Genomic DNA, 27,705 nt, shown 5'->3' with positions numbered 1-27,705 from the left:
TTATAGGCTCTGTGTGTGTGTGTTTGTATGTGTGTACCGCTGTTAACATTCAGCGACATTGAGAAGTCACTGAAATGTCCCAAGCTATTGTCCCTTATTCCTTCTGATCAGCAAGTACGAGGAAAGGGTGCCTTTACAGATACAGCCATACAGGCATATAGGCACAGGCATGTCTCTGTGTGGGTGTTATTTGACTGAGACTGAGAAAGTGAAAGACGGGAAGATGCATACCAATGAGCCAAAACATTAAGACGAAGCAAGTAAGACGTTGATTATGCCACCGCAGGGCCGGCCCAAGCCATTATGGGGCACTAAGCAGATTTTCATTTGGACCCCCCCCATTCTGGTTTTACCATGCCTGGTTGATTTCTAGCCATGCCTGTTTCAGTTGTTTGTCTAGCCTGCCTCACCTGTCCTAGCTCCCCCAGTTCAGTGTTCACACCTGTACCTCGTTCCTTGCCACGCCTTCTCGTTCCCTCCATGTGTCTCTTGTCCTTTCTTGTGTATATGTACCCCTGTGTTTCTAACTTGCCGTTGTCTGTCCTTGCACATGGTGCATGTGAGTTTTCCTGCCCTTGACGTGGTCTTGTTAGTCAGCGGTTTGTCAAATCGGTGTCCAGTTGTTGATTGATTCATGTTTCTAAGTGTATCTGGTCATTGTCTAGTTGTTCCAGTTGTCACCTCGCTCTGTTTATGTCTTTTGTTCATCTGGTCAGTGTCTAATTGTCACCTCGCTCTGTTTATGTCTATTGTTTATCTGGTCAGTGTCTCATTGTTACCTCATTCTGTTTATGTCTTTTGTTTATCTGGTCAGTGTCTCATTGTTACATCGCTCTGTTTATATCTTTTGTTTATCTGGTCAGTGTCTCATTGTTACCTCGCTCTGTTTATGTCTTTTGTTTATCTGGTCAGTGTCTAATTGTCACCTCGCTCTGTTTATGTCTATTGTTTATCTGGTCACTGTCTCATTGTTACATTGCTCTGTTTATGTCTTGTTTATCTGGTCAGTGTCTCATTGTTACCTCACTCTGTTTATATCTTTTGTTTATCTGGTCAGTGTCTCATTGTTACCTGACTCTGTTTATGTATTTTGTTTATCTGGTCAGTGTCTCATTGTTACATTGCTCTGTGTATGTCTTGTTTATCTGGTCAGTGTCTCATTGTTACATCGCTCTGTTTATGTCTTTGTGTTTATCTGGTCAGTGTCTCATTGTTACATCGCTCTGTTTATGTCTTTGTGTTTATCTGGTCAGTGTCTCATTGTTACCTCACTCTGTTTATGTATTTTGTTTATCTGGTCAGTGTCTCATTGTTACCTCACTCTGTTTATATCTTTTGTTTATCTGGTCAGTGTCTCATTGTTACCTGACTCTGTTTATGTCTTTTGTTTATCTGGTCAGTGTCTCATTGTTACCTCACTGTTTATATCTTTTGTTTATCTGGTCAGTGTCTAATTGTCACCTCGCTCTGTTTATGTCTATTGTTTATCTGGTCAGTGTCTCATTGTTACCTCATTCTGTTTATGTCTTTTGTTTATCTGGTCAGTGTCTTATTGTTACATCGCTCTGTTTATATCTTTTGTTTATCTGGTCAGTGTCTCATTGTTACCTCGCTCTGTTTATGTCTTTTGTTTATCTGGTCAGTGTCTTATTGTTACATCGCTCTGTTTATATCTTTTGTTTATCTGGTCAGTGTCTCATTGTTACCTCACTCTGTTTATGTATTTTGTTTATCTGGTCAGTGTCTCATTGTTACCTCACTCTGTTTATATCTTTTGTTTATCTGGTCAGTGTCTCATTGTTACCTCATTCTGTTTATGTCTTTTGTTTATCTGGTCAGTGTCTTATTGTTACATCGCTCTGTTTATATCTTTTGTTTATCTGGTCAGTGTCTCATTGTTACCTCGCTCTGTTTATGTCTTTTGTTTATCTGGTCAGTGTCTCATTGTTACATCGCTCTGTTTATATCTTTTGTTTATCTGGTCAGTGTCTCATTGTTACCTCATTCTGTTTATGTCTTTTGTTTATCTGGTCAGTGTCTCATTGTTACCTCATTCTGTTTATGTCTTTTGTTTATCTGGTCAGTGTCTCATTGTTACCTCGCTCTGTTTATGTCTTTTGTTTATCTGGTCAGTGTCTTATTGTTACATCGCTCTGTTTATATCTTTTGTTTATCTGGTCAGTGTCTCATTGTTACCTCACTCTGTTTATGTCTTTTGTTTATCTGGTCAGTGTCTCATTGTTACCTCATTCTGTTTATGTCTTTTGTTTATCTGGTCAGTGTCTTATTGTTACATCGCTCTGTTTATATCTTTTGTTTATCTGGTCAGTGTCTCATTGTTACCTCACTCTGTTTATGTCTTTTGTTTATCTGGTCAGTGTCTCATTGTTACCTCACTCTGTTTATGTCTTTTGTTTATCTGGTCAGTGTCTCATTGTTACCTCACACTGTTTATGTCTTTGTGTTTATCTGGTCAGTGTCTCATTGTTACATCACTCTGTTTATGTCTTTTGTTTATCTGGTCAGTGTCTCATTGTTACCTCACTCTGTTTATGTCTTTTGTTTATCTTGTCAGTGTCTCATTGTTACATCGCATTGTTTATGTCTTTTGTTTATCTGGTCAGTGTCTCATTGTTACATCGCTTTGTTTGTATCTTTTGTTTATCTGGTCAGTGTCTCATTGTTACCTCACTTGTTTATGTCTTTGTGTTTTTCTAGTTATCACTTTGTTTGTTTATGTCCTGTTTGAGTCTGGTCATCACCTCGTTAGGTTCTTGGGTTTGTCTGGTGATGTTTAGAGATCCCCTCATTCTTGTTTCGTTGTATTCTGTCTTGCCTTAGTTTCACATATCTCTCAATAAAGTACCCTGCAAGTATGTCCGCTTCTGCCTCCTGCCTCAGCAAGCTGCATGACATTAGCATTATTTGTAATTAGCTTACATCAGACTGCAGTCAATCTGGCTATTGTTTTTAAACTTACAGGGGTAGCAAACTCACAAAAATGTTCTAATTAAGTTTCACTTTTAAATACAGAGTGGTGTGAAGTGTTCGGTAACATCAGCAGACAAGACACTTTACACATCACTGCTTTCCCCACTGTAGGACTAATAAAGGATTATCTTATCTTACTACAGTAAACGAGTTAACCCATGTAATTCAATTTGCTACACACAGTGCTAAAGTGTGAGGAAGGCACCTGTTATCGACAGGTCCCCTAACTCCCACCACATCTGCATATCGCACAATTTCCTTTCTCCCTGCGGCAGAAAAAAGAAAACAAAAAAGTGGAGATATTTGCCAAGAGAGAGATATTGTGCAATACAGTGTAATAGGGAATCTGGGGTTCAAGGGGTTAATGGCGACTGGATGGGACCCTGCTACACCAAACCTAAGGACTGGAAGTGGATCAGAACCTTATAAGCCGATACCCGATCCATTAATAACGCTCAGAACGACCCCTGATCCCAAGTCACTGGATCAGATTGGAACGTCCCAAACAGTAACAGAGATTTTGACCAGAGGTGCCCAAACTTTTGCATGGCTCTGTATGCCCCAAACCTTGGACGAATGTTACGTCTTCCTCTCTCACTCTCTCAGTCACCCTTACTTTCTCGCTCATATAACACCCGCCCGGAGACGTGCTGGCGCTACATGGCTAAAATCTGAAGGCGCCTTCCATCTCATTTCACCATCCTCATCCAAGCTCTCTGTGGGGAAGGCCAGCATTCCCGTCGTCCCTAGTTCCCATCCAATTCCCAGTTTATCAAATCTTTTCTTCATTAAAGGACAGTTGTAAGCGCCTTACAGAGTTCACAGAGGAGGCAGGAACCGGAGACTGTGTTCTACTAAAGCAGACCAACATGCAAGCACTGTATGTGGTAGGCGTTTCTGATAAAATGGCCTTTGAACCTAAGTACAAGCTAGATGTGTTTCCAGGCTGTTGTGCATGTGTGTTATAGTGTCCCAGGTGGTTGCTAAATGGTTGCTATGGAGTTTCTAAATGGTTGCTAGGATGTTGCTATGTGGGTGCTAGGCATTTGCTATGGTTTCCAAAGTGTTTGATGTTGCTGGTAATTGTAGGTGGTTGCTGTGGTGTTGCTAAATGGATGCTATGGTGTTGTTAAGTGATTGCTAGGATGTTGCTATGTAGTTGCTAGGCATTTGCTATGGTTTCCAAAGTGGTTGATGGTGCTGGTAGTTGTAGGTGGTTGCTATGGTGTTGCTAAGTGGTTGCTAGGATGTTGCTTGGTCTTTCAGGTTCAGTGCTGGTGTGCTGTGCAGTCTACAGTACCTTACATGCAGGTTTTGGCCTTCATATGTTATAAAGACAGGCCAGTGCAAACGTCAACAATAAGCAGTAAACTAACGAAGGCACTGGTTTGAAAAGATGTTTATTGTCCCACCAGAGAGCCTGAGTTACATTAACATATGTGCTCAACCCATCCCAGGCTATTGCGCATCAGGTGGCTTCTATTATCAAAAATGCTGCAGAAATCTATAAACAGAAAACAGCCTTATCCTGGGCATCATGTCGGAACGGGCTTGTTTGAACTCCACCCACGCATTCTGTACCGACAGGGGGAAAAAAAACAACAACAACAATTCTACATTTATTCGGCATCTACACCAACACCACACTACCGGGTCACATTCAGCTTCGCACCCCAACTCAACTACGTCGCTCGCTAAACAATCCTACGTTTTAAATACATCTGTTTTATACTTATATAACATATGTACTGTTTGGGTTATGTTTCCGTGTCGCTACTGTTGCTGTCTCTTCATCAGAAATAAAAAGGGGGGAGGGGGACTCATAGTAGGTCAAAAAGTAAACAAATGCATCAGTCATGTGAGAAAAAGCTCTAAATAGTTTTCATTTAGCATCTTTAGAATCGTAGGAGAAATTCCATTGGCTTTAGAGGCATCTTGTCCATCACTGGAAACCTAAGAGAAACCAGAGAGAGAGAGAGAGAGACAGAGACAGAGTGGGAGAGAGAGAGAGAGCAGACGTTATTTAATGTGTTACGTCTACTAATACGCACTTTTCACCAGGGAAAAGAAAAATGACCATTGAGCCATAATGGTTATGCTTTTACTCCATCCAAAGAAATGGATTGATTGGTCAGTCGCTACGGTTACAGAGGTGCGGCTCCAGGAATAACAGCTTTACAATTCCACCTTAAAGGACCCTTTTGATGATCTCAGCGGTGCTTCGGAATTTTGTGGCTTGCAAATCCCAGTTCATCCTGATCAGGGCTGGATTGATGTGCTGACGATATCCACAGAAAAAAATTAAATGGTTGCTATGGTGTTGCTAAGTGGTAGCTATGGTATCCCAAGTGATTTATAGGTAGTTGCTGTAGGTGATTGCTGTAGTATTGCTAGGCTGTGCTATAGTATTCCAGATGGTTGCTGTAGTGTCTCAAGTGGTTTAAATGGCTGCTATAAAGTTTCTGAGTGGTTGCTATGGTATCCCAAGTGGTTGATAGGTAGTTGCTATGCTGTTGTAGGTGGTTGCTATTGTGTTGATTGATGATTGCTGTCGTATTGCTTGGCCATTGTGCAATGGTATCCCAGGTGGTTGCAATAGTCTCTAAATTGGTGCTATGGAGTTTTCCAAGTGGTTGCTAGGTGTGGTTTCTATGGTGTTGCTAGGTGGTTGTTAATTGGTTGCTAGGTAGTTGCTTGTTCTTGCAGCTTTAGTGCTGGGGTGCTGCACAGTCTACAGTGCCTTACAAGCAGGATTTGGCCTTTATATGTATATATAAAGGTACGCAAATGTGTTCTGGTACTGTTATTATTTATCATGGAGTCTCCCAAGTGGTTGCTACGTAGTCGTAGTTGGTTGCTATGATGTTGCTAAATGATTGCTATAGTGTTGTGAAGTGTTTGCCATGTCTTGTTAGGTCATTGCTATGGAGTTGCTATGGTCAAGTGGTTCTTGGGTGGTTATCAGGTATCTGTGAGGTGGCTGCTAAGTAGTCACTATGCTGTTGCTAAGATGATGCCAGTCAGTTGCTGTGTGTATTTCAGATTGTTCATTGGTGGTTGCTGTGGAGTTACTATGGTCAAGTGGTTCCCTGTTGGTTATCAGGTAGCTGAGTAATTGCTATGTTGTTGTAGGTGATTGCTGTAGTATTGCTAGGCTGTTGTGCTATGGTATCCCAGGTGGTTGCTAAATGGCTGCAATGGAATTTCTAAGTCGTTGCTATGATATCCCAAGTGATTGATAGGTAGTTGCTATGCTGTTGTAGGTGGTTGCTGTAGTATTGCTAGGCTGGTGTGCTATGGTATCCCAGTGGTTGCTATAGAGTTGCTATGATTAAGTGGTTTCTAGGTGGTTATCAGTTAGCTGTGAGGTGTCTGCTAAGTAATTACTTTGCTGTTGCTAATATGATGCTAGTCAGTTGCTGTGGTATTTCAGATGGATTATTGGTGGTTGCTAGGTAGTTTGTGAGCAGTTTGAGTTGTCAAGTGGTAGCTGTTGGTGTTACTAGTGTACTTGTATCATCGTTCATTCCTATGGGAAGGAAATTGGTACAAAACTACACAGAAACCGCAGGGGTTTCCCCACCTCTAATCGTCACATTGTCACATAGCCCAAACAGTGATGTAGCCATGGCAACGTCAACAACCCCACACAGCAGCCGGCTTTTGACATTGAAGGCTTTGACTTTACCACTAGTGTCTCTGTTCTCTCACCGTTTCACTTCACAGCAGAATGCAGCCCTTCTTTTTGACTTTGGTGGGCTGTGGGCAGAGCACGGCACGGATGGCCTCGTCAAACACCGTCTTCAGACCCCGCTGAGTGAGGGCCGAACACTCTAGGTACTTGACAGAATCTGCTCACACACACACACACACACACACACACACATGTTTAGTACTGTGGTTAAAGTGTATATGATTGTATGGCTGAGTGTGTTTGCTTATCCATTCCCAAAGCTCTCCTTCAGGAAGACGTGTTTCAAGCAGATGCTAGGCTGTTATGATGTGGTCACTAGGGTGAAGCTGTTTTGGCTTGGTTGTCACTATGCTTGTCATAGTGTTGCTATGCAATTGCTTTGGTATCCCAGGTGGTTGCTATGGTGTTGCTAGGTGGTTGCTAAGATGTCGCTGTGGTGGTTGCAATGCAGTTTCTAGGGTATCCCAGGTGGTTGCTATGGTGTTGCTAAGTAATTGCTATAGTGTTGCTAGGTATCCGCTATGGTGTATCTAAGTGGTTGGTGGCCTAAAGGGTTGCTGTGGTGTTGCTAGGCAGTTGCTCTGGTATCCCATGTGGTTACTATGGTTTTGCTAGGTGATTGATGGGTAGCTGTGAGGTGGTTGCTATGATGTTGCTAAGTGATTGCTATAGTGTTGGCAGGTAGGCACTATGGAGTATCTAAGTTGTTAGTGACCTAAAGGGTTGCTCTGGTATGCCAAGGTGGTTCCTAAGTGGTTGAGGAGTAATTGTGAGGTGGTTGATTTGGTGTTGCTAAGGGATTGCTATAGTCTTGCAAGGTAGTTGTAATGTTGTTTCTAAGTGGTTGGTGGCCTAAGGGGTTTTAAGGGGTTGCTGAGGTGTTGCAAGGCAGTTGCTTTGGTATGCCAAGGATGATTCTGCTAAATAGTTCCTAGGTGGTTGTTATAGTGTCGCTAGGTAATTGCTATAGTGTTGCTACGCAGTTGCTATAACATCCCAGGGTGTTGCCCAGTGGCTGACTGGGTGTGAATGTGCATTAAAACACTATGAACATTAATGAAGCTCATTCTCTCAGGTCGCAGAGTGAGTATGCCCTGTCCTGGCTCTGCTGTGTGGAGCAGTGACAGGATGGTGGTGTCAGATAAGCGTGTGTGAGCAGAGTGAGGGGGAATCGATGATATCTGGCTGTGTGGGCGGCCAGGCCATGTGTTCGCATAATCAGCGCAGTATAAATCACCCTGACAGCAGCTAACAGGCAGCATCTGAGGCTGAAGACAGTAATGTAATACTTAATGTCTTTTATACGTTTGACACAGAGGGGATATTTTTACAAATGATCCCCATTTTTCACAGCAATAATAACACCGACAACGCGTGGATTCCAACAATACACTTAACTCGGTTTACTGAATACATGCTGCATCAATGTATCGGAGATGCTGCAGAGTTGGAGCAGGAAAGGTGCTAATGGTGAACTGCTGGAAACACACGACGAAGGGAGGGATGGGTTGATGTTTTAATGAATCTCGTTCACGTGGAAATGATTTACATCCTTGAGTCAAGTCCAGTTTAATTCATTACTTCATTTACTGTTTATTTGTGTAGTTTGTAGTTAAAGGCTATTAAAGGCGAGGCTGAGTCAGTGCCAAGACCCGGAGACATCAAGTCTGAGTCAAGGCCGGGGAAAGGATTATGCAAGACTGTTTGCTAAGGCTGTTGCTATGTGGTTCCTAGGGTGAATTGTTTTGCTATGGAGTTGCCTAGTGGTTTATAGTTTTTATGGTATCCCAGGTGGTTGCTTCAGGCTTGCTATAGTTGTTGCTAAGGTATCCTAGGTGGTTGCTATGATGTAGCTGAGGTATCCTAGGTGGTTGCTATGATGTTGCTAAGTGATCACTAGGTGGTTGCTATAGGGTTGCAAGGCTATGTGGTCCCTAGAGTGAATTGTTTTTGCTATGGAGTTGCCTAGTGGTTTATAGGGTGCTTCTAATAGGTTACTATGCAGTTGTTATGATATCCTAGGTGATTGCTATAGCGTTGATAAGTTGTTGCTAAGGTATCCTAGGTGGTTGCTATGATGTTGCTAAGTGGTCACTAGGTGGTTGCTATAGGGTTGCAAGGCTGTTGCTATGTGGTCCCTAGGGTGAATTGTTTTTGCTATGGAGTTGCCTAGATGTTTGTAGGGTGTTTCTAATAGGTTACTGTGCAGCTGTTATGGTATTGCAGGTGGTTGCTTTCAGGTTGCTAAGTTGTTGCTAAGGTATCTTAGGTGGTTGCTAAGTGGTCACTAGGTGGTTGCTATAGGGTTGCAAGGCTATGTGGTCCCTATGGTGAATTGGTTTTGCTATATAGTTGCCTAGTGGTTTATAGGTGTGTTTCTAATAGGTTACTGTGCAGTTGATATGGTATCCCAGGTGGTTGCTATAGGATTGCTAAGTGGTCACTTGGTGGTTGCTATAGGGTTGCAAGGCTATGTGGTTCCTAGAGTGAATTGTTTTTGCTATTTAGTTGCCTAGTTGCTTATAGGGTGTTTCTAATAGGTTACTGTGCAGTTGTTATGGTATCGCAGGTGGTTGCTTTTGGGTTGCTAAGTTGTTGCTAAGGTATCCTAGGTGGTTGCTATGATGTTGGGAATAGCGGTCTGTTTGTCTCCTGTTACCCCGAGACCAGGACGGGCCCAAGACCATTCATCTCTGGTCTCACTGTTAATTATTTCACATATCTCACCTATCTCTTTGGCCAGTGCCAGACCCTGTGGGTAGGTGATTGGAGCCAGTTTCTTCTCTTTCAGCTTCTCAATGGTCTCCTTCTCGTCCCTCAGATCAAGCTTCGTGCCAACCAAGATGATGGGTGTGGAGGGGCAATGGTGCCTGACCTCTGGGTACCACTGGGGGGCACAAAAGAGCAGGAAAAGGTGGATTAAAACAAGGAGAAACACTGAACTTTTCCGTTTATTAGGTCCACCTACCACCATTTTTATACCAACATGAAGAACTATTTGGAATATTAGTCGGAATTCCCTTGCTCTTGCTTCTGTTGCCCAACCCTGGTGTATGGAGACTGGGGTTCCAGTCCAAGAATCCTTGGACTAATAAGAATCTTTGGGCTCTTTACCGTACCAGAACTCGGCCACCTAACCTAAAGAGAAGACCATTGAAAATGGGCTTAAATCAATGCAGGTCTATGGAAACGCTTCAGGGCTTCAGTAGTGCGCCCTCTGTTGGCTCAAATAAAAAAGCCTAAAACAAGCATCTGTTAATTGCTCCAGTCTCCAGTTCCTTCCACTCCTCAGCATTTTCGGTAATCAGTGGTCAGTTTTTGTACATGGATTCCAACAGCCAGAATCCTACCACAAACTAATGTGAGGTAAAGTATGGGGTGAAAAGCTCAACTCCATCCAGTCCACTTAATAAGTCAGTGGAGATCAAATGTTCAGGCCTACGCTTTGGGATCACTATTCATCGGCAGCTTTCCAATGGTGCTCTTTCTTCGCAGGAGCAAAAAAGCCCTGAACTCAGACTCAAAGAACCATCTACGATTCTTCAAATTGCATTTAATGGAGAAAGAGGTGTTTTTTGCTGTATATGGACTGCTGAACTTCTCAAGGCCTTTACTGGAACGCGTTCTTGTTCTTGTCCTTCTGAAATGCTGTTGTATTTTGTGATTTGACAGCTCCTGTTAAATCACAAAAGGCAAGAAATAAGTGGTAAAAAGAGCCTGGCCTTCAGCTTACCACTAAAGCCAATATGGACGGCTTCACCTTGCGCTGCTTTGGTAAGAATCAATAACTGCAGATCTTGAAGTGAAGAAATCTCTACAGCCTGGCTACATAGGCCCTCTAGTGGTGCAAAGACCAGCATTATTTGTATCAGGCGGGTTGTAACTACACTACATCATATGTCCAAATGTTTGTGGACACCCCTTCTAATGAACACGTTCAACAACTTTAGGATGCACCCATTTAGTCTGGGAGTTGGTGATGAGGTGGTGTGGTAATCATCCAACATCCTGAAGGCTCTTGTCGCTGAATGCAATCAAATCCTCACAGCAGTGCTCCTCCAAAGTCTAGTAGAAAGCCTTCCTTGGACAGTAAAGACAATTACTCCAACAAAAGCCGGGTGTTCAAACTGAATGGAAGTATTTTTGTGACCTTTAGCACTAGCTAACTCAAAATTTGTTGAAAGATCTGAGGGAAACGTCAGCATTTAAAAAATAATTACACTATATGCGTGTTACTTTGGACATTTAGCACTAACTAATGCTAATAGCTAAGCAGAAAAGCAGAGCTGATTAATGGGGAGCTTGGCCACTTCCTAATTCCCCCAATTGAATCAAAAACGGACTGCAAAACTGCAAGTGTGTCCTCAATGAATGCAGGTGAATGAAGCTAAAATAGGGTCTAAGCTCTTGTACACTGTACAGCGAAATGTGTCCTCCGCATTTAACCCATCTGGTAGTGAACACACACACACACACACACACGTGTTAGGGGCAGTGAGTACACACACCCAGAACGGTGGGCAGCCAACTCCAGCGGAGCAGAGAGGGTAAAGGGCCCAACAGTGGCAGCTTGCCGAGCCTGGGAATCGAACCCACAACCCTGTTATCAATATCCCGACACTCTAACCGCTGAGCCACCACTGCCCATCACTGAATTTGCTCAAATGCTCCATAATAACCCATTTATTCTGAAAGATTGCTGCTAAGGTTTGTACGTTGAGGTTAGTTCGTCTTCACCTGAAGCCATAAACAAAATGGGCCGAGGAAGAAAACAGTTCCACCAAAACTCAGTGGAGCTTAAACCCAGGACCCGCTGCACCTCTCCTCAGCTGGCTGCAGACACTACAGTCAGAGTTTCTAAAACGGGCACCTGTTAGTCATCAGTTCCTAAAGCACCGCAGATCTGATGTGGATGTCGGGTGTGTGGGCTAAGGCAGCCGACTATCTTGGTCATAAAGGCACTTTTGTTGAAGGCATCCTCCTTTTAAAGCCATTAACAAGAGACTTCAAAGGAATTCAGAAAAACGCAAAATGTCGGCCTTCATTAGGGCCTGATTGGACACATCAGAGCTCGCAGTGTTTCTGCATTCGCTTCTGCACCATTGTGGGCTATTTACAGTGCTAATGTGACATGATTATTTATTTATTTAGTTAAGGAACTAAACTCGACACCCCTACGCTAAGCAAAAAGCTAGCGGCTAGACATGAGGAATTCCTGAGGTACTTGTCTGACTTCCAGTCACTGTAATAAATAAATGATCAGAATATGTTTCTTTCAGTGAAGCATATTTGTGAGGAAATCTACTCGTATTATGTTACGCTTTAGATCAAGGTTTTCCTTGATAGTACACGACAGGTAAAGTCTCTGCGATTTTAATTAAAGTAATGGGAATCCGGTACTGGTGCGGCACCCCTGTTGAACCTCTCCTGGACAGCAGGTGGTGCTACACTGAAGTTCAAGACGTCATGACGTCTTATTGGTTGCCTTGTTAAAAATGACACCTTTATGGTCATTGGGCTTAATGGATGTATTTAGGAAATGGCAGTATATAACAGACTATTAGCATTAGCATTATTTTTCTGAGCTAATACAAAGACACTGTTGTGGAAGACACAGCAAGCTGGTGTTTACTCCCCTGTGGTTCGGGTTTTCTTTAGTGGTTCTGTAGAGTTTACTGAAGGAGTCAACATTCAAGCTACTGTAACATACGACCGGCTTTTTGACTTTTTGTACACTGTACACTATATGGACATTTAAAAAGTATTGGGACACCTGCTCATCAATTGTTTCTTCCAACATGAAGGGCATTAAAAAGAGTTTGTTCTGCTTTTCAGGTGTTGCTGTCTCTACTATCTAGGAAAGAATGAATTCTGTGAGATGTTGGAGGAGCACTGCTGTGAGGATTTGATTGCATTCAGTAACAAGAGCCTTAGTGAGGTCAGGATGTTGGATGATCGATCACCACCTCACCCCCAACTCAGCTCAAAGGTAAAGGTGCACGTATTTGTCACTGTACAGCAAGATGTGTCCTCTGCTTTTAACCCATCTGTGGTAGTGAACACACACACACACACACACACACACACACACACGCACACACACACGCACAGCGGTGGGCAGCCAACTCCAGCGCCTGGGGAGCAGAGGGTAAAGGGCCTTGCTCAAGGGCCCAACAGTGGCAGCTTGCCAAGCCCGGAAATCGAACCCACAACCCTGTTATCAATAGCCTGGCTCTCTAACCGCTAAACCACCACTGCCCCACTGTACTGAATGGAGCAGCATCCTTTATCCCAGAGAACACAGTTCTTCCACTGATCCACAGCTCAATGCTGGGGGGCTTTATACCCCTTTAGCCCACGCCTGGTTTAATGTTTTACTGGGACCCAGTTGGGCTTCCCAAATCCTGCCTAATCTCACATGGGTCCCATCTAGACACCGTATGCAGTGTATACAACCCAGGTGAGGCCCATGTTCAACCCCCACCCGCCCCATCGCTGACCCTGGTTGGGATCCATATATGGGTCCAATGTGAAACCCGAGGACAAAAGGTTCTGGGCATACAGGGCCCACATGCGCATGTTACCTAGGTCTGCTGGGGTTTCTGGACTTGGGATTTACCATGGGTTACTTTTACTTCTACTTGAGATCTCGCGGCACGTAAACCACACCGCCCTCGTCTGACTGTGGTTTTAGATTACCTCCGTTTAGCATGTGACTTCCCACGCGTGCCCTCGCGGTCCCCTCCGCCCTCCCCGAGCTTTCTTTAGTGCTTCGAATAGATTTTAATTTGTCTCCTCAACCTAGTGCAATCTATCATGCCTACATTAGCATATGGCCAGCGTTACCATGGCGACCACTCTGGAATATAACGTAGATAACAAAAAAAAAAAAAAAAAAGAAAAAACAGAGCGAGAGGGAATGAAAGAAAAGAATGGAAAACATTAGTGAAGAATTGACACTTGCTGCGTAAGGCAGGCGAGCATCCAGTAGGAGCCCGAGACGAGATTGCATTTGGAACTTAATAAGGAATCAAAGGGCTTGTTTGTGGACTTGTTTATCCGAGCGCTGAGATTTTAAACTAGGCAAATTGGAAAGGATTTAGTCTCAAGTGTCTCTCACTATTGCTGATATCAACAACAATTTGCTTCTCTGTGTGTCTTTCTGAAACGCGTGTGGCCTTGATAAGGTCTGGCATAATAATGATGACGCAGTTGATCCGAGATCCTTTCTTTTCTTTCCTTTTTTTTCCAGGGGATCATTTTCTGATAAGTTTCTGCAACAGTGGACACTTTTATGTCCTGACTGGGGACTTTTGGAGGTACGCTCACAGAAAATGGCACCGCTTTGCTAAAGAGCAGCTGTCAGAAAGCTGCAGGACACCTACAGAAGCCATACATTTACAAAGGCATCTTGCTGTATTGTTATATAGGCACCATTTATCAGTTTTCATGTAATTTTACATCAGCAGGTGTAATGATAACTGACTGGGATTTGCTGGGATACGCCTTTAAATGTCTGCATATGCTTATGGCAAAGGTCATACAAAAGTTACAAAAAAAAAAGTACAAAAAGTACAAAAGTACAAGAGTCAGATGTCAGCTAAACTTCGGTAGGGTCCAGGTTTTACGTCAGACTAAAATCATACATCCAGGCTGTTTGTGGCCTGCCAACTAAACTTTCCTGGGGACCTGGGAGACCCTTCAGCTTTAAGCCTTCAGCTGATGACAGAGATCATGATGTCATTTCCGCAGCTACAGCGGGGTTCCCACCCTCACCATCTCCCAAATCATCCTCATGCAGTGCTAAGCTCCTAAGGGCCTCCTGCATGGCCAGCTCTCAAACCCCTAAGTCCCCCAAGTTCCAAGCATTGTGTTTCAGTACATGGCTTTATAGCTGGTTTGCACCCTGAGGCAAGGAGGGTTATAAGGTGTGTGTTCTTTAAACAGATGGTCAATCTTTATGACCTCCATAAACAGATGACCACTCCTATGACCCTCCCACCCACTGACCTTTTTTTTTTGCCAGTAAGCTGTGGAAACATCTTCATATGGTGACGGAATGTCTATCAGAATGTCTACCAGAAACGATCACACACTGGACACAGTGAATTTTCAGTTGGATGCAATGAACTAATACATTTCCAGCATAGTTTCAGTTTTTCTGTGAGATTCTTGGAGGTCTGCAGGTCTATCTACAGATTTTAGATGATGTTTAGGTCTGGGGACTGTAAGGGTCATAGCAAAACCTTGAGCCTGTGCCTCTAGAGGTGGTCCATTGTGGATTTTGAGGCATGTGATCATTGTCCCATCCAGAATTTGCTTGTATTTAAGACCCCGTTTACACCTGGTCACTTCATGTGACTAGTATTTGGACTGAATCCTGATTTATCCTGGGAAGTCGAATGAGTCTCCAGTTAGACAGACTAAAATCTAAATGCTGTGAGATAAAATATGCAAATTTGCTTGTTGCATGGCAATTAATACCACGTTGAATTTCATTTTCCATAAAGCTAACGCTACAAGCCATGCTATTTGCCATGCTATTTGGTATTGGAAGAACACGTCCTAGTAAAGACGTTTTCACAGTTTTTCTAAATGTTTGGACAGTCTAAACTGCCCGTACTTGCAGGGACGCAGACATATTTACTGGTTCATCTCAGATAGTTTGCCAAAAGCTGGTAAATAAAGAGTCTACAAATGCTAAAACCATGCTGCCGTTCATCTCCCCAGCTCTGACACTGCTTCAAGTTCTTAAGGCTGTTTGTAGAGCTCTTTCAAACTCTTCACAAGCAGATACAAATACAATTTGACAGTGCTGATCTTCCGAACTGCTTTGAAGGCCACTGGAGGCATCGGACTCAGCTCAGACGTGGGGAAACATAAATAACAAGTTTTGAAACAAGTTGTTTTGTTGGTTACTGCTGTACTGCTGGATTTCTCTCCCATGGTGGTTTTAGTTCCAAAGCGTTCCAAAGTCTTTATCCTTCTGCTGGTTCATTGGTTGTCCATCCTTGTAGCACTTTTTGTATGTACTGAGCACTGCATACCAAGAACACCCCACAAGCCTGGCCTGATGTTTTGGAGATGTTCTGACCCTCCAGTCGTCTAGCCAATATCACAATGTGGTCCTTGTCAAAGTGTCTCAGATTTGTATGCATGCCCATTTCTCCTGCTTCATCGTCTTCAAGAACAGACTGTTTATTCGCTGCCTAATATGTAGATTCTACCCCTTGACAGATGCCATTGTAACTAGCGATCCTGGCCATGGTTCAGACAGTCTATGCTGTAACCAGCCAAGCTGAGAACGACTGCTTTGAAGGCCACTGGAGGCATCGGACTCAGCTCAGACGTGGGGAAACATAAATAACAAGTTTTGTTGGTTACTGCTGTTTTGGATTTCTCTCCCATGGTGGTTTTAGGTTCCAAAGACAAATATCAGTTGTTCTCAGCTTGGCTGGTTACAGCATAGACTGTCTGAACCACGGCCAGGATCGCTAACTGTCAGTTTTTAAAGGCAATGAAGCAGGAGAAATGGGCAGGCATACGAATCTGAGCCACTTTGACAAGGACCACGTTGTTCTTGGTATGCAGTGCTCAGTACATACCAAAGGTGCTGCAAGGAAGGACAACCAGTGAACCAGCAGCAGGATAATGAGCACCCAAAGCCCCAATTGGAGGCCCCACCTCCAAACCCTCAGGACTCCCCTGACCTGTAATAGGGAGACTATCACATCAGTCATACCCACTCTGTGCTGTGTGCTAGCCTACTGTCACTAGCAACACAATGCTAAGTGCTTGAGCTGTTCGTGATAACGTCAATACGAGGCCTAAAAAACGTGGCAGGTAGGGTGAATTTTTAACGGTATACCGAAGGTTCACAGGAGTCTAGTCTACTCCGCTGTGACGCGAAGGACCTTGGAAGTGACTTCCAAAATGTATTATTGCAGCAGAAATATATCCCTGAACAGAGTGCACATTTTGATATGTCCATGTAAGGGCTTGTCAGAACAATGATCTTTTATTCGCCCATTTTTCCCCACTGAGCTTCATTCCAGAGAGCATGTGTTGAGACAGCCCAAGGGCATGTCCAGTTCTCAGAGAAAAGATGACCTCAAACTGGGTGTCCATTTGATTCTCGTGCTTTATGGAAGCAAAGAGATAAGAAAAGGGACTCTGACATTAGATTGAACCTCAGTTTTATAAAGTTCTACACACTGTGGGACAGCAGAGCTTGAAATCCGACGGCTACATGGTAGAGTTCCGAGTTTCAGTTTGCTGAAAAAAGTGGTGCATGGAACTCACCTGGTCAAAAGTCTAGATATATTATTAAACATATTATTATAAACAGATAGGTGTTCTGTGGTTTGCTATGGTCCGAATCAGGTACTAACTTGGAGCATTATCCATTTGGAAAAATCCAAGTGCTCCAAAATGTGTCACAACAAATGACGTGAGAACGTTCTCTGTGCTCATTGGTCAGATCTGTTGGTGGCGGGTGGACGAAAATCAAGACAAGAAGAAGATCCAGAAGAAGAAGGTCCTGTGTTCTGGACTAGTGCGTATTTCTGTGCAGTTTAACATGGAGCCACAGCAGAGATGGCCTCTGTTCATTGCTATAGTATTTCATTATTGGGTCAATAGACCTATAAACGAATATTCATGCGTGGGAAACGACGTAGCTGTTCCTAAGCTGTTCCATTTGGCGCTTAACAGCCTTCCAAACAATGAAAAGTAGCCATAGCCACCCCTCTTCTTTGGTGTGACTTGTTGGTTGATTTTATTGAGAGGATGTCGGGATTAAAATAAGTTCCCTCAGGCGTGGGACAAACTTGCTTTCAGAAATTAAAGTGTTCCGATTTCCAAAAGTCAACTTACAGCCAGGATTGCCGCTGTGAATAGAGGCAACAGACGGGACACTTAAGCCTCCTCTTATGGGAAATACTCATAATATTCATAATATCAATTCAATTCAAAAGTCATACGGGTGGATTGGTTGAGCTGTTGAATTGTAATTTGGCTGTCCAGCATCCAAAATGCATTTTGATTGGTTTTGAAACAATAATTAAAAAAAAAAAAAAAAAGATCAGCCATCTAATCAGAATGGAGAGCCAGAATCCCAAACACCTGCTCACAAACCACAGCGCTTGAATTGCTAACTCCACTGACCTGTAATAGGGAAAATAGGGCCTTGTCAACTGCACCACGTAACTTTGGTGAAGTGGGCAGGACAGCAGTTGTAAGAACTGCAGTCATATTTGTGCTGCTCAACTGTAGGGGGAGCTCAGGAGCAAAAACCCTCCCCCACTCACCACTTGCACATTATACGGGTGGTTCCTCGCTACCTACCGGGATTTGATGGTGAAACCCAACACCCAACCCAGCACACAGTGCTCCTACATTAGCTGTAAACAGACCTTGTTTACACTATCTGGTGGCGAATAATTAATTGCTGTGGGGTATTAATAAGCACCAGTAGCTTCAGATGTAGCTGTTTAGTGATGTGTTGACTGGCCTTGATAGTAGACTGGGCCAGAATACAGCATTTTGTACTGTTCGGGAATGGCTTCATTGATTCATATATGAGCATATTGCTTGAGGCATGGCCTTTTTAACTTCAGCATGAATGAGCGAGGTTAAGCATCCATAGGTTGAAAAGCTGCATAATATGTAAATGTGAAGTCAAGTCAAGTCAAATGTATTTGTATAGCTTTTTACAACAGTTGTCATCACAAAGCTGCTTTACATAATTAGTGATTAGTAAAAGACAGACAAAAGAGAAGTGACGTAAGACAGGAAGGATCAAAGACCCCCAGTAAGCAGCCAACTGGAGAAAGGGGGACCCATCCTCCTCTGATCAGAACTATTTATAAGTTATTGATAAAAATTATCAAACCAGATACAGCAGATAGTTAATAGTGGTGATATTAATAGTGGCAGATAGTTATGAGTCCATGTAGGTTTTAACATGGTCATTAAACAGGTAGCAGTGGTAGGAGGGTATGCCGCTGGTCTGGTATGGGTGGTGGTGGGTGGGGGACCTGATGGTCGAACTGGTAGGTGGCAGCTGGTCTGACGCAGGTAGAGGGGACATCAGCGGGCAATCTTCCAGCAGGTCGGGCTGGGTGGCCATTTACTCGGAGTGTGTTATTTAGTGAATATTCACAAGAAATTTCATGGAAAGTTCAGCTTTCAATGACATGGGCCTGTTAAAAACATTGATTTCTCCATTGAGTGAGGGTGTCGGGATAAATCTGATGGTACCTCTCATGGGGGGCCTTGGTCCAGCCTATCTTTCTTGTGCACGACAGGTCAAGGAAAAGCTAAAGTTTCCTCAGATCTTTCAGACAAGCCATGAGCGTGCTCGAACAGGCAGTGTCAGGCTCTAGCTCTTAATTTGTCTTTTTGACTCTGGCTTGTTTTTTGATCTCCACTGCAGCCCTCCTGATCTGATCAATCAGCCGAGGCATGTTTGCTTTCTTTAGTTTTGCACAGGAGCTACGAGGCTAATGTAGCTTACAAGTATTGCAAGTTTGCACCACTCCAATCAGGCTATTATACTGCAGACTTTCATTTATGCAACTGTATGATATCCTGTTATCTATGGAGATGGAGTATGAATAAAATTATAGTAAATCATTTAATTCTTAAATTAAATTGACCATCATTCCACTTCTAACTCCAATAAAAGTGGAAAAACATCCAAGGGGGTGAATACTTTTCATAGGCAAGTGAAGTACTGTATGTGAAGTACAGTCTCAGCTCTAAATGCTGATGAAGTGTGAAGGCTAATTAGTCGTTTGTAAGCAGACAGTCATTCTAACGGCTCATGCTCTGCTCAGGGTCACTGTACGGGCATTTATTTCATACCAAGCAACTGCTTGGACGAGTGGATTCATCATGTATGTTTTGTACACAGTGGCATCTAGTGTCCAGTAAACTTACTGCATGGTGGTTCCACATTGATGTACATATGGGACAATAATTACTGCATAAGTAGCAGTAGCATATTATTATTATTATTATTATTATTAGAATTGTAATATTTCAGTGTGTGTGAGACGGTGTTAGGAGGTGCACGCTACAGCAGAAATATAATATTGCAATGCTTGAAGACCTTTACAACAAATATGTATAGGCTTGCCTAGAAAATGCCCTTGTTGAGAGGCCTGGACAAGCTAGTTAGGCTGGTTAACCTGGTTAGCTCTTGACCAGCAGTGGGTATGTTTTCTTTGGAGTTTAATGGTTTATCTGGTCAACCAACATGACCAGGGTGGTTGACCAACATGACCAGATCACAGTGATCCACCAAACGCTATTCTGGTTAACCAGTAAGTTGACCAACAAAAAGAATGTTGGATAACCTGGATGACCAGCTTTTCAATCACCTTGGCCATCAAAGACCAGGTTAGATCATCGAAAACCAGCTACCTTGCCACCCCACAAAGAGCTAGCTATCCTGCTCGTTGAAATGACTTAGCATGAAAGTAAGTCTACTGTGAAACGCCAGCTACCCAGACTGTATTCTGTGACTCCCAAAGCCACTTAACTACCTCAGTTGGTTAGGCTTGCTGGATAGTTTGGGGGTATTCAGTTAAGTCCATTGATATCAGTGCAGTATATAGAAGTGCTAGCTAGCGTGTAGCAAAATTGCTATTTTTACTAACAAATGACCTGATTATTCAGAGTATCCAGTGACATTTGGGGGAAATGAACACATGGCAAAGTGCTTTGGGTTTGGAATTTAGATTTTTCACCTTACATCATGCAATATCATAGCAGCAGTTTTTCAAAATGCCATTTATTTTCCCTTTATTATTTCCTGCTTATGCCAGAAAATTTAATGGACACTTTTCTCTCTTACCCTAAATATAGCTAATCGTATAGTGCCATATAGCACCCTTCTGTGGTAGTTAACACAGCCTGTAGTGTGGTTTCTAATGCACTTAAAGATAAAGAATCAATAAGGATAAAAAATTGTGTCTGAGACACTAGGCAAGAAAAAAAGAAAAGGTGAGTTGGGGGAGCAAACAAGACTACAGTTACCATAGCAATACTCCTAAATGACTACAGTTCCCACAATACCATGCAGTTTAAGGTTTTTAGCTAAAGAGTTCCAGGAGGCACGTATGCTTGTGAAGTTACCATATTTACCCTCATAGCGTGCACATTGTATTTTTCGTGCAACTGCATGCACTGAACGTAACCCCAGATCAGTACAATTACATGTACCGTTACAGCCCTATTGAATTAATGGCCAGAGCTAACAAGTAAAGGAAGCTTATAATCATGTAATTTCCTCCGTTTAAAACATTAAAATTCACCCCAGCAGGAAGGTGTGCTGCAGGTCTACACTAGTAAAAAGCATCCACATGTGAAACTGCAGCTTTCTGTGAGCTACTTTGATTTCTATCAGTGTATAAAAGAAGCTTTATGCTGCCTTTATAGTTGGATGCGCTGTGATAGCTTCAGAGCAAGCATGCACCCACATTCAGCAGACAATTGCTATGGAAACACTTAGATCCCTACTGTTTGTTTTTTTATGTATGCATGCTCACGCTCCTCATCTCCATTGTCTTCCATTACTTTGTATGGGAGTGTTGCAGTGTTCATCTTGTGAACTGACCTTTGCTCTGACGTTCTCAAACGATGCCGGGCTCACCAGAGAGAAGCAGATGAGAAACACATCCTGAAACACACAAACACACACACACACACACACACACACAACAGCAGATGTTTATTACAGCAGTCATAGTAGTTTGTCTATTGGTCTGGTTTAATGTTCCATTAGATGTTACAATTTTTACAGAGCATTTTTTGTGTTTTCCTGCTCTCACAGACCTGCAGTGCAACTCAAGAAGGACTATATGGAGTATATGGAAACAATTTCTTTGTGTTTCAAATTAAAAAAGGTAAGCTGACATGCATGTGATATGTTTATATACCGTCTGTGGGTAGGATAGTGGCCGAAGCCTGTCGTAATCCTCTTGTCCGGCTGTATCCCAGAGCCCCAGGTTGACAGGCTTGCTGTCCACCATCACGTTGGCCGAGTAGTTATCGAACCTGGCAGACAACACAAATCACACACACACATCTCAGTCCCTGTCTGTGGTGCCTTGAGGCAGAATATGAAAATGTAGCTGAGTGTAACGCAGTTTGGGCACTCACACTGTGGGGATGTATTCTCCTGGGAAGGCATTGGTGGTGTAGCTGATCAGCAAACATGTTTTACCCACAGCACTGAAACATACAAAGAATAAGAGGTTTGTGAGACAAACAAATTCAAAGATCAATTATTGACAACATCATGGTCAAAAGAAATGTTTGCAATAAAACTTTGCAATATTAAAAAAACTCATAACTAAAAAAAACTCATTACAAAACCTTTTAACTCAAAAGGAAACCTTAGATAAAATCATAACTCAAAAAGAAAATCCTATTAGAAAACCTCATAACTGAGAAAAACCTCATTAAAAAACTCAGTATAACTCAGTGGAAGACTTCATTAGAAAATCTCATAACTCAAAGGAAAAGCTTACTAGAAAAACACTTAACTCAAAAGAAAATCTCATTAGAAAATAGCATAACTCAAAAGAAAACCCAGTTATAAAGCCTCATAACTCAAATAAAAACTCATTAGAAACTCTCAGAACTCGGAAGATGTCATTAGAAAATCTCATAACTCAAATGAAAACTATATTAGAAAATCTCATAACTCAAATGAAAACTATATTAGAAAATCTCATAACTCAAATGAAAACTATATTAGAAAATCCCATAACTCTAAGGAAAACCTCATTAGAAAACCTCACAACTCAAAAGAAAGTCACATTTAAATGTTTTATAAAATTTTATAACTCAATGAAAGACCGTATTAGAAAACCTCATAACTCAAATAAAAACTTTATTAGAAAATCTCAGAACTCAATTACAAACCTTCATTACAAACTTTCATAACTTAAAAGTAAGCCTCATTAAACTAAAAACATTGTATAACTTGTTGTTGTTATAAACCTTGTAAGTAATTAAAAGAAAAAACGAAATCAAAACTATTGTTTAAAGCAAATCTTTAGCTGTTTTTATTTACATGAGCAAAATCTTTTACAATTAAAGCCTTTAATTCCGTAGGTACAGTGATATACATTAGCATATCTGTGAGTTGTGTTTGCTGTGTAAATTTCACACATGTACAGTCCTAGCTGCATTATCTTATCTAACACCCCCACCCCAGCTCTCTCTCACACACACACACACACACACACACACACAATGCAAAGTGCTACATTCAGCTGTTCACACACCAATTAGAAATGACAGTGAAGGAATTGCTGATATACTGATATATTATAAATATAAATGCCATCACACACAGCAAAAGCCCACCGTCCTCCACACTGGAGCAGAAAACACACACATTCCTGAGCTGAAGGTGTGTGTCTCTGTTTATAGGATTGCCTTGACAAGCCGGAGTGTGAGAGGCATGGGCCTGCACACACTGACACTCAGCAGAGGAGATGACTGTGTGTGTGTGCGATTGAGAAATTGGAGAATCCAAGTGTAGAGCATGCTGCTGCATGTACCAAGACAGCTGGATGAATGTTTTGCTCCAGCAGTCTCATGCACACACACACACACACACACACACACCTTGTATTGCAATTTTTTACATTTTTCACTTTTTGATATAATGTGAATTGGCCAGTCGTTCTTCACATTATGTCTGGATTTCATGGTGAACGGACCAATAGAAATGCTCCAAAATAACTTGGAAAAACATTTGTTTCCATTGACTTCCATTAAAAAGTAAAGACGTTTTTCCTTCTCCTGTAAAGTTGCCGTTTTTGAAGATATCAGCTTTTGCATAGTAAGCACCTATGTGTCATAATAATTGATCCCATATGTATTAGAACTGTAACCCTAAAACAAACACACACAAACACACACACACACACACACACTTCCACACATACCCTAAAGCTGCTCTTGAATATCAGTGAAAACATACGCCCCAGGCTACACATGTGCTGCAATAGCAACTCTATCAGCTCTTTCCATCTCGCACTCACACTTACTCGTTCTCATTATCTCTCGCTCTCTCTCGCTCTCTCTCTTTCTCGTACACTCACACACATACACAGGCTCACATAAAGCAACCTGACAGACTTGTGCACACTTGACTTAAGGGTTGGGTTCTTCAGCAGATTGAGGAATAAGGAATAAGAAGGCCAATCCACTCCACACACACACACACACACACACACACACACACACACACACACTTACACTTACACACACACATATATGTAAAACTCATCTCTGCCTTAATCAAGAGGTTTGGAAATAACTACAGAGGCAGCTCCGAGCAGGCCGAGGGAATTGGGTTTAAAGCCAGAAGCATTTCAGACCCAAACAGCACCTCCATAATACATGAACTTTTACCACTGATCACTGCAAGGCTGGAAAAAAAAAAGGAATGTCCTCGTCTGGGAATTCTGGGAATTATTTGCTCCGCAATATGCAGCTTAGACACAGCACACAAGTGCTGAGTTCCCCCAGCAGCGTGAGCACATCCTAAATTAGACAAAGCCGAGACAACAGGGGGGTATTCTCTGATACCATCCGAGAGTCGTGAGATTCCGTACATGTGTACAGTTGGAGTTTGGGAGTTTGCGAAGCGCTTTGAAGTCGTGTCACGATTCGCGAATCTCAGAGAGAGAGAAAGAGAGAGGGTGAGCTAGATAGAAAGTAAAGAGAGAGCGAGACTCAGCAAGGGGCCCGCGAGCATCGAGACAGGAAGCAGGGCGGTTTCTGTCAGGAAGAGACAGCGAGCCTCTTTTTGAAGTGTGTCTTTGAAAGTCAAACTAGCTCTATCTTTCCTCCTGAATCTCAATCTCTCCATCTCCCCGTTAGCCTCCGCAGGAACTCCATGTGCCAGGATCACATCCCTCAATACATTCGCTTAACTTGTGGGCGCACATCCGGCCCGGAATGGGGCTCTTTTTCAGCCAGCATTTTACCGGCTAAAGGCTAGAAAGGCTAAGTTAGCAGTCAGCTGGTCGAATGAGGTTAGCTGACGGCTTGTGAGCCTTCTCATCCTCTTCATTTCCTACTCGAGCTTGTTTGCTAGACTTAGACAACCCATTTTTCTTGGCATAATTCAATAATGAGAGTTCGCTAACCAACATTCCAAAAATGTACACCCGGAAAAACTCATACACATACCCAGCCCACTTGCAAAACCCTTATAGGCTAAAAGCAGTGGCTACTTCAGAAGAATTTGGAAATGAGGCTAAATATGCTAAAAGCTAATGCTAACAGGGTGCAAGCACTAATGCAAGCACTGTTTGGAGAAGGGACGACCGGTGCAAGTGGTACTGCGGCTATCAGCTCGACAGCCAAGGGAAAGATAGTGGGTGCATACCAGGTGCTAGGCTAAAAGCTGAGTCTATCGGACCCAACTACAATCTCTACAGCTAGCTAACTGCCCAGCGTGCCAGTAGGACACTGAGAGGAGACTTTCTTTTGAGTTGTGAGATTTTCTAATGGGGTTTTCCTTTGAGGTATAAGGTTTATAACAGGGGTTTCTTTATATATTTTTTTAATGAGATTTTCTTTTGAGTTGAACGTTAGGCTAGGTGCCGTAAACCCAGCAATCAAACGTCAAGCCATCTGTAAAAGAATTAGCATATTTCATTCTAGGAAAAAAATAACAGGGTGGTAAATAGGCATTAAAGGAAACCCATATAAATTGCACTATAAACTTATGCGATCACCAGTTTGTGTTAGCTAGCACCGAATTCACATCGCCACACAGGCTAATCTCCACCTGCTTTACAAGGCCCATTTATATTCAGCAGACTGGGCCTGTACCACTTCAGGACAGGTCCCGCTGATTTAACCCCTAAAGGACTACAAATGCTCACTGGGTTTTAAAGATTACAGAACTCCAGAGAGTTCCTGTGTTTACATGCATGGGATTGTATTGCTTACGTCCACAGTAACAGTCCACAAACCAGCCCACCGGGAACTCTCCAGCCTGTCCCAATTACTCACTCAAAAGAATGAAGCACAGGGATTGTTTGACTCATGCAACAATCCTGTCCAAATCCATTTGCTATCTGCTGTGTGTAACTGAACGGAAAGTTGTGACAGAGATGTGCACAAGTTGCTTCATGCCGAGCCGACTCTCAAGTCTCTGGGGTTAGCAGCAGGCTTTGCAATGTACAAATGTAACCCTAACTGAAGACCTGTCAGATTCAACATGGCTTTCAATGCAGTATCAGGCTAAACAGACCTTAAGAGCTGAACGCAGGGAGAGCAGCAGTGTGTACAGCAAGTGTGCTAGATAGCTAGCTAGGTCTCAGTCTATGTGATAGGGATAAAGTCTGTAACGTTAAAACACTACAGCTAAACAACCTCACAATTTCAGCTCACTTAACTACTGGGCTATACTGGTTTTAACTAACATATTGGTTGTCCAAACTACAGCTAGCTGACCGTTTCTGGGGTTTTTTTGCCTGTTCTTTTAAACCCTATATTTATTACAGGCAGTGCTTATTTATGTCCTCTAGACTGAAGATTTTTCTATAATGGAAAACTTGCCATTTGCAAACTTTGCCATTGCGTTTAATGGATCAATAGAAATGCACCAAATTACTTGAAATAAACTCTGGTTTTACATTTTTTTTTCTTTTACTTGGTCTATATACCAAAAATATTTTAAAATATTTTTTGAAAATATTAAACATTGACATGCAGATATATTAAGGTTACGTATGAGAATAATATATATGTATATATATATATATATATATATATATATATATATATATATATATATATATATATTTTTTTTTTTTTTTTTTTTTTTTTTTACAAATGTATTTCAAATATATAAGTATATATATTAATTGAAATAATATATATATATATACACACATATATATTTGGTATATATAATTAATATTTGTATATATTTATTTATATATATATTTAACAGATTCTATATTATATTTTAGATATTTTGGCCATTTATATACATCTCAAAAATATATTTAATAAAAAACTAATGTTTTTTTCATATGGGCTGTCAGTGACTGAATGTAGAAAAATGTAGAAAACTTAGTAAAATGTATAAATAAACAAGGTTAAGAGCCTAATTGACCTCATATGACCGTAATTTAATTCATTTTGTTCAAGCTGAAATTTCAGTTGGAAGTTTTTTGGTCTGAGTCAAGTCACCAGACAGTTAACGGGGAGTCTGAGTCAAATCATGAATCAGTTACCATGCGACTAAAGTCAGAGTTGCTGACTCAAGTCCCCATCCCTCACGTGTAGCTTAGTTACATCTGTTTAATGATTTTTTTGCTGTGGGAAATATGATAATACATATTAGCATATTAGTGTTAGCATAAGCATGCTTACAAAAATTGCATAGACCAGCATAGCATGTGTTTTCAACACTGGTTTACTGGTCAACCAGCACCACCCCAAAATCAGACCAGATAAACCGGCCCAGACCAGCATGCTTTCCCTGATCAGCCATAACATTAAAACCAGTCAAGTGCATGTCATTGATTATCTAGTGGGATCTACACATCAAGCCTTAAGTGAACACTCGATTCTTCATCATAACTGATGTGTGAGGGAGATAACTGGACCAGATCATCTCCAAAACAACAGGCAGGTCAGGACCTACCAAAAGTGCTCCAAGGAAAGACAACCGCTGAACCTGCAACAGGGTCATGGGCGCCCAAGGCTTATTGATGCGATCCATGAAGGCCCCACATCTTCCTTACAGCACTTAAAGATCCTGCTGCTAACGTCTTGGTTTCAGATACCACAGGAAACCATCAGACGTCTTGTGGAGTCCATGTCTCGAATGGGTCAGAGCTGTTTTGGCAACCCAAGAGGGACTTACACAATATTAGGCAGGTGGTTTGAATGGTATGGCTGCTTGGTGTATACGCCCCAATGGAGGAAATGCTAAAAATGACAGATACCAATCAGGTTAGTTACAT

The 27,705-nt window shown here is 42.1% G+C and overlaps 1 protein-coding gene across 1 annotated transcript in view; it reads right to left on the bottom strand.

The window, feature by feature from the left end:
- Positions 1 to 4,374: 4,374 nt before the first annotated feature.
- Positions 4,375 to 27,705, bottom strand: part of rac2 (Rac family small GTPase 2) — a 35,379-nt gene continuing 12,048 nt past the window's right edge. The window contains exons 2-7 of the mRNA XM_072692883.1: positions 21,854 to 21,925; positions 21,631 to 21,748; positions 21,309 to 21,371; positions 9,413 to 9,572; positions 6,703 to 6,842; positions 4,375 to 4,944 (exon numbers count right to left, since the gene is read on the bottom strand). Of these exons, the coding sequence (XP_072548984.1) occupies positions 6,712 to 6,842; positions 9,413 to 9,572; positions 21,309 to 21,371; positions 21,631 to 21,748; positions 21,854 to 21,925 (544 nt within the window). The 3' untranslated portion in view covers positions 4,375 to 4,944; positions 6,703 to 6,711. The remainder of the gene's footprint in view (positions 4,945 to 6,702; positions 6,843 to 9,412; positions 9,573 to 21,308; positions 21,372 to 21,630; positions 21,749 to 21,853; positions 21,926 to 27,705) is intronic.

This window comes from Salminus brasiliensis, chromosome 12 (genome assembly GCF_030463535.1).
Source record: "Salminus brasiliensis chromosome 12, fSalBra1.hap2, whole genome shotgun sequence".
Classification (NCBI taxonomy): Eukaryota; Metazoa; Chordata; class Actinopteri; order Characiformes; family Bryconidae; genus Salminus; species Salminus brasiliensis.
This window is presented reverse-complemented; position numbering and strand designations above follow the sequence as displayed.